Consider the following 14,124-nt stretch of genomic DNA (forward strand, 5'->3'; position numbering starts at 1 on the left):
TCCTTCACAGAAAGGAAGCAAAAATCATGCTTTCGAAAGCAATAGAAAGAGTGCCTCTCTCTCAGGTGGGGAAAGGGTTTTATTCCAGCTTTTTTCTAATGAAGAAAAAGTCAGGGGAATGGAGACCTATCCTGGATTTAAGAAAGCTGAACAAACCTCTTCAAAAGAAATCTTTTCGCATTGTCACGCTTCAAGAAATCCTTCAGCTTCTGGACCATGCAGATTTCATGACAACATTGGATCTCCAGGATGCATACTTCCACATCCCCATTCACCCCAAACATCGGAAATTCCTTCGTTTCACTGTGGCAGATGCTCATTTCCAATTCAAAGTCCTCCCCTTCGGCCTACGTTCAGCCCCAAGAGTCTTTACGAAATTCCTGGCCCCAGTGGGGGCTCACCTCAGACTTCAAGGCATACAATTATTCCCTTATCTGGACGAATGGCTAATTAAGGCTCCTTCCTTTTGGCAGGCTTCTCGAGCAACGTCCACATGCCTCCAACTATTTCAATCCCTGAGACTGTCCCTGAACATTCAAAAATCAGTTCTTTGTCCTTCTCAAAGAATTACATTTCTAGGGGCAAAGTTGGATACTATCCAGGACAAGGCATTCTTGTTCAAAGATAGGTAATCCCGTCTGATTTCTCTGGCATCAGAACTCCAAAGAAGGTTCGCTTCTGTGAGAATCATCAAATCATTCCTGGGAATACTATCCTCAGCAATTCTGTTGGTACCTCACACCGTCTAAGGATGGGGCCGATCCAAGAGGAACTAGACAGTCAGTGGCTGCAGATCTCGGGGTCGTTCGACGACCTAGTGAAAATAACTCCAGTTATGCGAGAAGCGCTGCTTTGGTGGCTGCGCTCCAGGAATGTCTCAACCGGGCTCACTTTTCTTCCTACCGTGCCAGAGATCATCCTCACTACAGATGCCTCCCTAGAAGGGTGGGGTGCACACCTTCAAGATCTTTGCATAAGAGGAAGGTGGTCCGCTGCAATGGCGAAAATGCATATCAATTTCGTAGCTTCGAGCCATTTTCCTGGCATTGCAGTCCTTTCTCCCAAGGTTTCAAGGGTCAACAGTTCTTATCAGAACCGACAACATCACTTGCATGCACTACTTAAACAAGCAAGGAGGTACTCATTCAAACATTCTGTCTCCAGAAGCACAAAGCATTTGGGAATGGCTGTTGTCTCACAACATCACGATCAAGGTGGAACATTTGCCGGGAATTCACAACAATTTAGCGGACACTCTGAGCAGGACTTCGAAGTCCTGTCACAAATGGGAGTTGGATCAATCAGTCGTGGAACACATATTTCGGATGTGGGGCAAACCAAATCTAGATCTCTTTGCCTCCAAAAACAATCGGACGTGCCCATTCTTTGCCAGTTGGGAACCGTAGAAGGGCTTGTGGGGGAACGCCTTCATGATGAGATGGACAGGGATCTTTGCTTACGCATTTCCCCCCTTTCTGTTGATCCTAAGACTTCTACGCAAGCTCAAGATGGAACCATGTTGCATGATTCTCATTGCTCCGCGGTGGCCGCGTCCGCATTGGTTTACGGAGCTTCTCCTTCTGTCCAAACGCAGACCATACCGCCTTCTTGCAGTTCCGACCCTGTTATCAATGAGCAAGGGCCAGGTCCTTCGTCCTCGTCCAGTCCAATTGCATCTTCATGCATGGTTTCTGGATTCACAGAATTCAATGAGGTAGATTTACCTCAGGATTGTAGAGATATTCTTGCTAGGGTAAGAGCTCCTTCTACTTTAAAGACTTATGCTTTGAAATGGAAACGATTCTGTGCCTGGTGCAGTGACAGGGACTTACATCCGTTACGATGTTCTCCAGATAAGGTTCTGCCTTATCTTCTTTCGCTATCTAGATCTGGACTTATGTTTACATCGATCTGAAAGAAACACGGTAGTTAGATTCCTCACCTTAGAATATCCCCAGGCGTCAGACTGGATCCGGAAGATTTTTCGTCAGCAATACCCCTTGCGCGTCGCTAGGCGTCGTCTGCGGCTCCGTGTCCGTCGTCTGCGTCGTGCGCCGGAATGACGTCGTCGGAGTACTTAGACGCCGCCCTCGCGCGCTGACGTCAGTTCTTCTTTTTTCCGCGCCAGTAAGCGCAGATCCGGGAGAGCTACCCCTTTAGTCAATTTTTGACTAACTTTTTTGACTCTTTTTGGTCAATTCTCAACTCTGGTGCCGGTAGGATGCCTGGTTTCAAGGCCTGCGACGACTGTCACCGACTGATGTCGGTGACCGATCATCACCGCCGGTGCCTGTACTGCTTGGGCCTCGACCACGACGCGGCGTCGTGCTCCGACTGTATGGCCCTGACCTCGAAAGCTAGGCGGGAGCGGTCCCGCAAGCTTCTCGAGCTTCGCCACTCGGCTCCGCGTCGCTCTCGATCCCGGTCCAGGAGGAGGTCCAAGGATCGGTCGCGGAGCCGCACTCGACACCGTCACTCGTCTGGCTCGAAGTCTTCGGGTAAGTCGAGGCACTCCAAGAAGTCCAAGAAGCGACACCGCTCTTCGGACGCCCCTCGCCGGTCGGGCGACTCGGCCGAGGGTCCGGGTGGATCCACCCCCGCGGCTCCGCAGGAGCCGCAGGCGCCGCGCAAGTCCCCATACCCGACGGTCCCTGGGACTGACGCGACGCCGGCGGAGGTCGATGCCTTCCTCTCGTCCATGAGGAGCCTGGCCCCGCCGTCGACGCCCGCTGGCGCGCATTCGGGCCCCGCGAACTCGACTGGGCGACCTCGCATGCCGGCGGCTCCGGCGCCGTTGGAGGCTCCGGCCCCGACGCCGCAGGTCCCCGAGGGGCCCGAGCCTGGGCCCCCGTCGATGCCGGTCGACCTTGTTACGCCTCCTCCGCCGGCGCCGACACCGATACCACCCCCGACGCCGGCTCCGGTCGACGTCGATCCCCGGTTCAGCCCCTGTCCGGTCCCGACGCCGATGCGGCGCCGCCCGACGCCGCATCCGACGCCACTAGAGACACATATTGTCTATCGATCGGCTCCGATCATTCCTCCTGTTTACCAGGAATCGGATGACGGGGGCGACTGGGAGGGGTCTGAGGACCCTATGGCCCTTCAGAGCCAACTTGCTCAGGACTGGGCAGATGAACTGGGGGAGGCCAGTGGGTTGGATACCTCACCAGACACTGGATTCATCTCTCCTCCGACTGTGGCTTCGGAGGAGGGTGCTGCCTTTTCTGTGGTGCTGCGCAAGGCGGCCGAAGCCCTTGGGCTAGAGCTGCCTGCTGTGGCTGTGAGGACTAACATCCTCACTGAGGTGCTTCAGTCTGCCGCATGCTCCACTGAGCCTCTGCTGCCATTCAATGAGGCCCTCACTGACGTTCTGCAGGGCACCTGGTCCAAGCCCTCCACAGTCCCTCCTGTGGACAGGAACGTTGCCAGGCGCCACCGCCCTGCTCCGGGCGACCCCAGTTTTCTGTCCCAACACCCCACCCCCGAGAGTCTGGTTATCCAGGCCTCTACCTCCCAATCCTCCTTTCCGTCCGCTCCTCCGGACCGGGATTCCAAGAGACTGGAACAGTTTGGTAAGAAGCTGTTCTCTCCGCTCAGTTTGGGCCTGCGGTCTTTGAACGCCGCCTGTCTCTTGGACCGTTATTCCCACTCTCTGTGGGATGCGGTGGAGGACGTGCTGCCACTGTGCCCGGAGGAGGCCCGGGCGCGGCTTTCCTCGGCCTAGGCCGATGGGAGAGATGCAGCGCGCCATGCAATCCGATGTGGGCTTGACACTACGGACTCGCTGGGTAGGGCGATTTCTACCACGGTGGCGCTTCGACGTCATGCCTGGCTGTGGTCCACGTCCTTTTCAGGGGATGTCCAGAGCACCCTCATGGACATGCCTTTTGATGGCGCTCGCCTTTTTGGCGACAAAGCGGACAGTGCGCTGGCTCGCTTCAAGGACTCCCGGGCTACGGCCACGTCCTTGGGCCTCTGGGCCCCGCGGCCACAAACTTCCGCTTTTCGCTCCTTTCGTTGCCAAGGAAGACGCTCCTCCTCACGTCCGCCTAGCCACCGGCCGCAGAACCAACCTGCACGCGGTCGCGGACGTGGTTTCCGCTGCAGCGGTACTGGAGGACGACGCGGTCAGTCCCCATCCACCCCGGCAGCATCCGCCTCAAAGCCTTCCTAGTCCGAGCTTTCAGGTCCATTCCACGCCAGTGTGCGGCAGAGTTCGCCATCACCTGCTCCACTGGCAGTCCATCACATCGGACAGGTGGGTGCTGCAAATCGTCCGAAGGGGCTACTCCCTCCCCTTCGAGACGACCCCTCCAGCCATGCCACCGCAGCACCACCGTATCTCGGGGGATCATTTGAATCTTCTCCACGAGGAAGTTTCGGCCCTCTTGGCCAAGGGGGCCGTCGAGCGCGTTCCGAGCCCAGAAGTAGGTCGTGGTTGTTATTCCCACTACTTTCTGGTTCCCAAGAAGGGCAAAGGGGGCCTACGCCCTATCTTGGACCTCCGGAACGTCAATGCCTTCCTCCGGAAGGAACGGTTCAAAATTTTAACTTTGGCTCAGGTTCTAGCTGCCCTCGACCCTGGAGACTGGATGGTAGCGTTGGACTTGCAGAACGCATATTTCCACATCCCCGTCCTGCCGGCCCACCGGCGTTACCTGCGGTTCACGGTGGGTCAGGAACACTTTCAGTTTACCGTGCTCCCCTTCGGCCTTACCAGTGCCCCTCGGGTGTTCACGAAAGTGATGGCGGTGGTCGCAGCTCATCTGCGCAGATCAGGGGTTCCAGTCTTCCCTTATCTCGACGACTGGTTGTTGAAGGCGGGCTCGCCCCAGGCAGTCGTCTCCCACCTCCAGGCTACGGCGGATCTCCTGCATTTGCTGGGGTTTTCCATCAACGTGCCGAAGTCACACCTGAGTCCCTCTCAGAAGCTCCTTTTCATCGGAGCGGTTCTCGATTCGGTGCAGTTCCGGGTTCATCCACCGGAACAGCGGGTCCGGGATATACAGGCCCTGATTCCCATCTTTCGGCCTCTATCCTGGGTTTCGGTCAGGCTAGTGTTGCGGCTTCTGGGGCTGATGGCCTCCTGCATCCTACTAGTGCATCTCGCAAGGCGGCGCATGCGGGCTCTGCAGTGGGACCTGAAGTTTCATTGGGCCCAGCATCACGGCAACCTGTCCGACCATGTCTTGATCTCGGAGGGCACTGCACAGCAGTTGCAGTGGTAGCTCACGGACCGCGATTGGGTCACGGGCAAGAGCCTCTCCCTACCGGAGCATGTCGTAGTGACGGATGCGTCCCTCCTGGGATGGGGTGGCCATATGGGAGAGGCGGAGATCGGAGGCCTCTGGTCTCCGGCGGAGTCTCGCCTCCACATCACAGCTGAGAGCGATCCGACTTGCACTGAAAGCCTTCCTTCCCTCTGTCCGGGGAAGTGTCGTGCAGGTGTTCACGGACAACACCACCGCCATGTGGTATTGCAACAAACAGGGCGGGGTGGGGTCGTGGACCCTTTGTCAGGAGGCTCTGCGCCTCTGGACATGGCTGGAACACCAGGGCATCACCCTGGTGGTTCAACATCTGGCGGGCTCTCTGAACGCCAGAGCAGACGAACTCAGCCGCCGGTGCATGATGGATCACGAATGGCGTCTGAACTCCGAGGTGGCGCAAGGTCTCTTTCAGCAGTAGGGAGAGCCTTGGTTAGATCTATTCGCCACCGAAGAGAACGCGCAATGTCAGCAGTTCTGCGCGTCGGAATTTCCAAGGCGGCACTCGCTCGGCGACGCTTTTCGTCGCGAGTGGAGTTGCGGTCTGTTGTACGCCTTTCCGCCTATACCACTTCTGCCCAGAGTGCTGAAGAAGATCAAGCGCGACCGTGCCCAAGTCATCTTGGTGGCTCCGGATTGGGCACGAAGGTACTGGTATCCCGAGCTACTCAGTATGTTGACCGATCCTCCGATACGTCTGCCCCTTCGGTAGGATCTTCTGTCGCAGCAGCAGGGGACGGTCCTACACCCGAACCTGTCCAGCCTCCACCTCCATGCATGGAGATTGAGCGGCGGCAGTTGATGCCATTTGACTTGCCTCCTGAAGTCTGTGATATCATTCTGGCAGCCAGGCGTCCCTCCACAAAGACGGTATACGCCTGCCGGTGGAACAAATTTGTGGCATGGTGCACAGCAAAGGCTGTGGATCCCCTTTCCGCCCCTCTTTCTGAGGTTCTCCTCTTTCTTCTTTTTTTGGCCCGGCAGGGCTCTGCCCTGGGCACCTTGAAAGGCTATCTTGCTGCTCTCTCTGCCTTCTTACAGCTTCCAGATCAGCCCCCTCTTTTCAAGTCCCCTGTAGTGTCACGCTTTCTTAAAGGCATTACTCACACGTTCCCGCCTGTCCCTTTCGTAATGCCTCAGTGGGACTTGAATCTTGTCTTGACATTCCTGATGTGCGCTCTCTTTGAGCCTCTTCACAATTGTCCTCTTCGTCTTCTAACTCTTAAGACTGCTTTCCTGGTAGCCATCACCTCGGCTAGACGGGTGAGTGAGCTCCAGGCTCTATCGTCCAAGCCTCCTTTTCTATCTGTTCATCCGGACAAGGTTGTCCTTCGGCCTCGTCCTTCCTTTCTACCGAAAGTGGTGACCCCCTTTCATCTTGGGCAATCTGTCACTTTGCCCACCTTCTTTCCGCCTCCGCATCCTTTCAAAGAGGAAGAGCGGCTCCACCGTCTGGACCCAAAACGTGCGCTCTCCTTTTATTTGGACCGCACTAAACAGTTCTGGGTGGACGACCAGCTTTTCGTTGGCTACCTGGGTGCAAAGAAGGGAAAAGCTGTACACAAACGGACCATCTCCCGGTGGGTCGTTTTGTGTATAAAAATCTGTTATTCCTTGGCAAAAAAGGAACCGCCTGTTGGGCTGCGCGCCCATTCTACTCGGGCCACAGCGGCTACTACTGCCTTGGGACGGAGAGTCCCTTTGCAGGACATCTGTCAGGCGGCGACGTGGGCTTCGCTGCACACGTTTTGCCAGGCATTATTGCCTAGACAGCCAAGTCCGGAGGGATGGCTTCTTTGGCCGTTCTGTCCTCCAGGACTTTCTGGTGTGATCTTGGTTCGCAGACCCACCACCGGGGTTGGTATTGCTTGGGTATTTATTCTAAGGTGAGGAATCTAACTAACGTGTTTCTTTCAGATGAACAAGTTACTTACCTTCGGTAACGATGTATCTGTAAGAAACATTAGTTAGTTAGATTCCTCACCGACCCACCCATCCTCCCCGTTCTGCGAACTGACATCTAGGGTTAAGGCTATCCCTTTCAGGGCCCTAGAATTTTTTGGCACCAGTGTCGGTATCTTGCATGGCTCTGCGTTCCTGGCGCGGAAGGCTATGTACAAGAACTGACGTCAGCGCGCGAGGGCGGCGTCTAAGTACTCCGATGACGTCATTCCGGCGCACGACGCCGACGATGGACGCGGAGCCGCAGACGACGCCTAGCGACGCGCAAGGGGTATTGCTGACGAAAAATCTTCCGGATCCAGTCTGACGCCTGGGGATATTCTAAGGTGAGGAATCTAACTAACTAATGTTTCTTACAGATACATCGTTACCGAAGGTAAGTAACTTGTTCGTTAAGTTACATTTAGCGGCCAAATCGACCTACAGACGTTCTACAGGAGCTACATCCCTTTGCTCTAATCGCTTGATCAAACAATTTCTAAAGGGGCTTTTCAGAACTTTTCCACCTGTCGCAGCTCCTCCTCCAGAATGGAGGCTTAATCTGGTGTTACAACAGCTCATGAAGCATCCATTTGAGCCTGTTCACAAAGCTGAACTCAAGTACCTCTCTTGGAAAACGGCACTTCTAGTGGCTCTAACCTCTGCCCGGAGAGTCTGTGAAATCCAGGCTTTCACTACCAAACAACCTTATTTGAAATTCACCAACGATTGTCCTCCTCACAAATAATCAAACGTTTATTCCATCTTAATGAGCCTGTTATACTACGATCTTTCTTTCCCAATCCGTCTTCCTCTGCTGAAAAGAATTTACATACCTTGGATGTTTAAAGGTGTCTGAAATTCTACATTTCACGTACTGTGTCCATCGGAAAGCCGGATCAATTGTTCATTTCTTATGGTGGTCAAAAGCCAGGAACAGCTGTGACAAAATCCACTATTGCAAGGTGGATTGCATCTACTATCCAATTCTGCCATTCTAAAGCTGGACATCCTTTATCTATGAAACCCAAGGCTCATTCCACAAGGACAGTATCCTCATCTACTGCTCATTTTGCCGGAGTACCTTTGGATAAGATTTGCCGTGCTGCGACCTGGAAAAATGTGCACACTTTTACACGGTATTACTGTCTGGATCTGGCAACAGAGGCTGAATCAGCTGTTGGTCAAGTAGTGTTATGAAACCTCTTTAAATAAGTTAAGCCTCTGTAAGGAGGTGATTATGTAATTACATGTTCACTAATACAAGATGTATTGTGTGTCTTTTCTATTTTATTGCTATGCATTACTGTATTGGTATTACGAGGTATCTATGTTTTTCTTATGATACCCACTATCCGCTATATAACTAAGGATTCTACTGCTAACTATTCTGATTCTAAGCAGTCTTGGAGAATATTCACAAGGTACAGAATGTGTAGTTAGAGTATCCCCCAGAAATAGCATTACCAAAGGGAATTAACTTGTTCTTCAGATCAACATCAGATGTTAAAAGTGAAGTAGTCTTTCTCCATCTGTATTTTTCATAAGCATTACTTTAATTGGGTGACTGAAAACCAAGTCACTTGTTTGCTAACTTTCCTTGTTTTCTGCAGTTCAGATGGTTCTCTCATTTGGTTTCTCCATACAGGCCGAGTTCGAAACAAACCTGAGGTGGACGAGTGTGCTGCAGATGCTGTACTTTCTTTAAATATAATCTCTGCAAAGTATCTCAAGACTTCTCATAGTTCTAATAGGTTAGTATGGTTGCATTCTTGATAATTGGGCTCCAACACTTCTCTTTTGTCGCTAAATGTCCCTTCTTCCAGTGCTTGCCCTTTTAATGTAATTTTATTTTATAGCATTCAACGTCTAATTATCTCTGCTCATTGTGCCCACCCCATGACTGCACATGCTGAATATGCTTGGCTACTGAGTGTGCATGCTCATTGTATGCTGTGTTTTCCTGTCTCTGCATGCTGTTCCTTGCTATTGTTCTGTCTCTGGTGCATGGCCAATTTCACTCAGTCTACTCACTGTGCTCATCTAGTGATTGCCTGCACACAGGTTTCCTCTAGCTGTTCTCATGAGATTGGCATTTCTCTGACTGTCCCTGTTTGTTGTGACTGGCTTATGACTGTCTCTACTAACAGCCTGGCCTCTGACTGTCTCTGCCTACTATGCATACATTGAATGCTTGAACTCTGGGCTGAACCTCTGAACATCCTTATATATGATTGTTGCTGCTCACTATGCTCTGCACTTTATGGTCTGCAGTAGCTGTGACTGCTCACTAGAACCTCAGCTTGTTATTCCCTAGCTCTGACTGCTCCAATTTCTGTCGTGGCTACTGCCTATCCTTTCTCGCTGTACCTTTCTTCGCATTATGCATTTCTGCTTTGCCAGGCATAGGACTGTCTGCTTTTTGTGAATATGCCGGTTTATTCTGACTTTATCTCCTCAATTTACCCTGAAGCGCCCATTTCTTTTTACATTATGCCTAGCCTTTCCCTGTAACTTTAAGGCTTTGATCACAGATCTCTCCCATGGCTTGCTGTACAGTCACTAATCTTTCTCACCCACTGTACCTTTTTGCTGTGCCTGGCTTCTGATCACCCCTTCTCTCTCTGTAGTGTTTCTTTACCCAAGTTTGGACATTTATCATGACATGTATGAGTTTCCTATTGCACTGAGTAAGATTCTCAAAAACATGAGAGGCAATATCCTCATAAATTACAGTACCTTGTTTCCTTAGATGGCCTCTTTAGTGTGTGGATAACATCTGAACAACTTTAAAATAAAAGCTCAGAGGGCTGTTTTCTGCTTGTGACTGGTCATCAAAAAGACTGGGTGGATTCCATTGTAGACCCTGATAGTCCTTCCACAGTTGATAAACATTTAATTTAACACAGCTGAATAGTGTACTTATCAGATGTTGTAGCTTTTGTAATTTGGACACATGGGCAGATGGCCTGAGGCACAGTCATCTGCAACTTAGACAGGATAATGTACTGTTTGTTTGCCTAGATTGGCCAGTGTTTAATTGTCTGCATGTTTATTGATTCTGTGTTCTAATCTTAACTATATTTAATTTCTAATGTTTTGGCTTCAGTGCAATGTGCAGTGTCTCTTCCTCATTCTGATGTTTTCCTCACTAATTGCTGCATCTTCTCTTTCAGGCTATTTCTTGATAAGGACATGCCTAGGTATTCATGCTAGCCTTTCCTGCACATAAACATTCTTTGCTTGCACATGGAATGCTTTATGCTCTTTCTTGTAGAGCTTTCTGTCCTTTCCTAGATGTGTCTGTGTTAGGTTACCTTTGTTGTAGAATGATAGGATACCCTTTCTTACACACACACCACTCTGCTCCCATAGTCTCATGCGTCAGCCAAAGATATCTGCATTGGTTATTGGTACATTTGTTCTTTTTTATTCCCCCTTCACCCATAAGATGACCTCTGAGCACTGATTCTCTCCTACCGCCCATCTCAAAGCCACCTGACTCCTGTTGCACAGCTGGACAGACTGTTTCTGCATGACCTGCGTATTAGACACATATTACTAGTAGATTGTTACAGAGGCATGATATATAACCTTGCTCACTGTACTTCTGTCAAAATCACCTGTAATATTTATGCAGCATGTGGTATCTCTGCCCCTTGTTCTATACACCTGCCAATTTACAACATCATATTCAGCCCCATCCCTTTCAAACTGTGTGACATTAGCACTGATTCATATTTTTGCAAGGCATACTTGCCGGCTGTCGTCTAATTGAAACCAGCTACATTGTTTTTTTGTAGAAAATATCAATACGTTTTCCCCACTGGGCGGATTGGCTCACCATGTGACTAAAATGTCCACATCCTCCTAAATATGTCCTCTGTATGTGTGCTGACTGGTGGTGATGCGGGTTAATGGCTCTCTCCTTTTTAGTTGGTTTGTCGCTTAGCCATAGCCCAGGTTTCTTTTGCAGGTCATTTTGCTTGTAGCAGAGCAGCTATTTCATGTGACTTTGTAAAAACCTTTCTCTGTCATGAAACTTTCTCTTATATTCATAAACATTAGAAAATTCCCTTGCATGTGTGTGGCCCAGTAACATAGTCTTAAAATGTCCATGTTTCCAAATTAACAATAATGCCTGATAGAGAATTGTAACCACAGATTCTTCACCTTCGAATATTCCCAAGTTGTCGGACTGGATGCAGAAAATCTTGAGCATTACCCCTGTGCACCAGTAGGCATCCAGGTCAAAAGTGACGTTGCCGTGCCATATAAGCTCCACCCGGTGTGCTGGCATCAGTTCGGAACAACGGCACCCATACAGAGAGCTACCTTGGTCATTTTTTACCATTATTTTGGACTTTTTGTCATGTCTTTTTTTGAGCTTTGCTCTCAGTGTGCAATGGGCATGTCTCCCAACAAACCCACAGGGTTTAAACCATGTCGATAATGTAACCAGCCGATGTCTGTCTCTGACCCACACTTGGTTTGCCTGTGGTGCCTGGGGTCGAGTCATGACCACAAAGCCTGCTCCAACTTCAAGTCCATAAACCCGAAGGCGATTCAGGAGTGAACGTTGAAGCTCCTGGCAGCATGGCAGAAGAAGAATCCACGCCGATCCCATCCTGCTCCCATGGTAGATCGCAAGGCCGTTCGCATAGCCGTTCCCGCAGATGATAGTCTTCATGGTCAAAGACATCTTCCTCCAAGTCAGGTCAAACCAAGAAGTCAAAGCAGTCTTCAGCTTTGCCATCCAAACACCACTCTTCTGGGCTCATACCGCTCCTATAGACCACTTGCAGAGCGGGCATCCCGGCCAGCTCCGTGCAACTCAGAGTTCCCTGGACCTGGAGAGACACCAGCCCAACTTAAAGGATTCTGTGATGCTGTGCCTCCATCTTTGGGCCAACGGCTCCCTCTGGTGCGTCTTCAGGCCCATGGAGCCAAGAGGTCCCCCTGCTGAGCCTGCACCCTGAGCCAGCCAGGCCCTCTGGATCCATCCTCGGATCCAAACCGATGGTGTTAGGGTGCCTTCTTCCACCCCGGCTCTTTCCTTTCTGGAGACATTCCTGACGATGAATACATCGTCATCCCCGACTCTGAACCTGTGCCATCATATGTCCATGCCAGCTCCGTTGAGGCCCTACCTGCCCATGGACTTGACCACACCTAGATCAAACCTAACTTCCTGAAGAGGGAGATGAGGATGAAGGGTTTGGTCCCCTAGAGGAAAATCCTGAGCCAGCAGAAAACTTATTTTAGGAGCTGGGTGAATCTAGTGGCCTGTACACCGCACCGGACTCTGGCAGCTTTCCCTCGAGGCCCTGTCACTGAGGAAGGCGCATCCTTTGCCACAGTGGTGTGCAGGTCGACAGAGGTCTTTGACTTTCAGCTGCCTGCTGTTGAGGTCAAGACTAATGTCTTGACAGTGGTACTTCAGCCAGGAGCCAGTTCAGCTGAACCACTGCTCCCTTTTAACAAAGCCTCCACCGACTTTCTCCTGTTGGGGCCTGGGCCAAACCTTGCACAGGGGCTCCTGTGCATCGCATGAGTGTCCGATGCTTTCACCCTTTCCCAGGAGACCGAGCGTTTCTTTCCCAACATCCCTACCGTAGAGCCTGGTTGTGTTGGCCTAGTATCAAAAGTCAACCATAATGCATTCCCTTGCATTCCACCGGGCCAGCAGTCGAGGCAGGACACCTTTGGGAAGCCTATTTTCTCTTCAAACAACATCGTTTTGCGGTTAGTGAACATCACACACCTATTGTGCCGATGCTCCTGTGCACTGTGGGACGTGCTTCCCCTGCTTCCCAAGGAGAAGGACCATCTCTCCTTGTTCCATCAGGAAGTACGGGCTCTTATGGCCAAACAAACCATTGAGGGGGTGCCTGAGCCAAAAGTAGGGCGTGGTTGGTATTCCTGCTACTTTCTGGTGCCCAAAAAGGATGTAGTCCTCCATCTTATACTAGATCTGTCCCCTCTTGACTACTTCCTGAGAAAAGAGAAATTCAGGATGCTCACATTGGCTCAGGTCCTGTATGTGCTGGACCCTGGATGGTGGCAAGGACCTGCAGTGTATTTTGACATCCCCGTCCAGACGTTACCTGCGGTTCATAGTGGGCCACTAGAATTTCCAGTTCCTGTACTTCCTTTCAGTCTTTTCATGGCCATAGGGTGTTTACAAAAATGATAGAGGTGATTGCAGCCCATCTGCAAAGGTCGGGGGTTCTGTCTTCCCCGTCCTCAACGACTGACTGCTATTGATAGCTCGCCCCAGCAGACTTCACCCACCTCCAAAATACGGTGTACCTTCTGCATTTTCTGTCAACGTGCCAAAGTCATACCTGACCCCCTCTCAGACACTCCCTTTCATCTGAACCATTCTTGTCACAGACTGAACCCACGCCTATTCTCCTGAGCGGCGATTCTAGGATAGTCATGCTATGATTCTGACCTTTCAGCCTCTATCCAGGATTTTGGTGAGGCTGACTCTGAGGCTGCTGGGTCTAATGGCCTCTGGTATCGAGCTGGTTAAGCATGCCTGATGGTGCATGCTGGCTCTGCAGTGCTCTCCAACCTCCTGTAGTTGAGGATTTACTTGGCATTGAAAGCCTTCCTCCCATCCATCAAAGGAGGTTGGTTCAGGTGTTTACGGACCACACTACTGCCATGTGGTACTGCAACAATCCGGGTGGGATGGGGTCGTGGGCCCTGTACCAGGATGCCCTGTGCCTCTAAATTTGGTTGGAGTGCCAGGGCATCTTCCCTGTCATGCTGCTTTTGGAAGTCTCACAGACCTCTTGATGGGGTGTTTCCCCTGTGGGATTGGCAGTCTGATAGGCTGCTTGAGATTCCCAGACTAACAAGGGGGTGTGAGAAGTTGGCCTGATGTATGATGTCACTAGTTCTA

The 14,124-nt window shown here is 51.2% G+C and overlaps 1 protein-coding gene across 16 annotated transcripts in view; it reads left to right on the forward strand.

Annotated features, from left to right (window-relative positions):
* The window catches only part of KIF1B (kinesin family member 1B), a 1,461,559-nt gene that overhangs the window by 1,199,801 nt on the left and 247,634 nt on the right, over positions 1-14,124 (forward strand). For 10 of the 16 annotated variants that reach the window (XM_085609808.1, XM_085609823.1, XM_085609810.1 and 7 more), the window contains 2 exons: positions 8,860-8,965; positions 10,388-10,414. In XM_085609808.1, the coding sequence (XP_085465934.1) occupies positions 8,860-8,965; positions 10,388-10,414 (133 nt within the window). The remainder of the gene's footprint in view (positions 1-8,859; positions 8,966-10,387; positions 10,415-14,124) is intronic. The other 6 variants (XM_085609814.1, XM_085609824.1, XM_085609817.1 and 3 more) reach the window with 1 other exon arrangement.

This window comes from Triturus cristatus, chromosome 1_2 (genome assembly GCF_964204655.1).
Source record: "Triturus cristatus chromosome 1_2, aTriCri1.1, whole genome shotgun sequence".
NCBI lineage: Eukaryota > Metazoa > Chordata > Amphibia > Caudata > Salamandridae > Triturus > Triturus cristatus.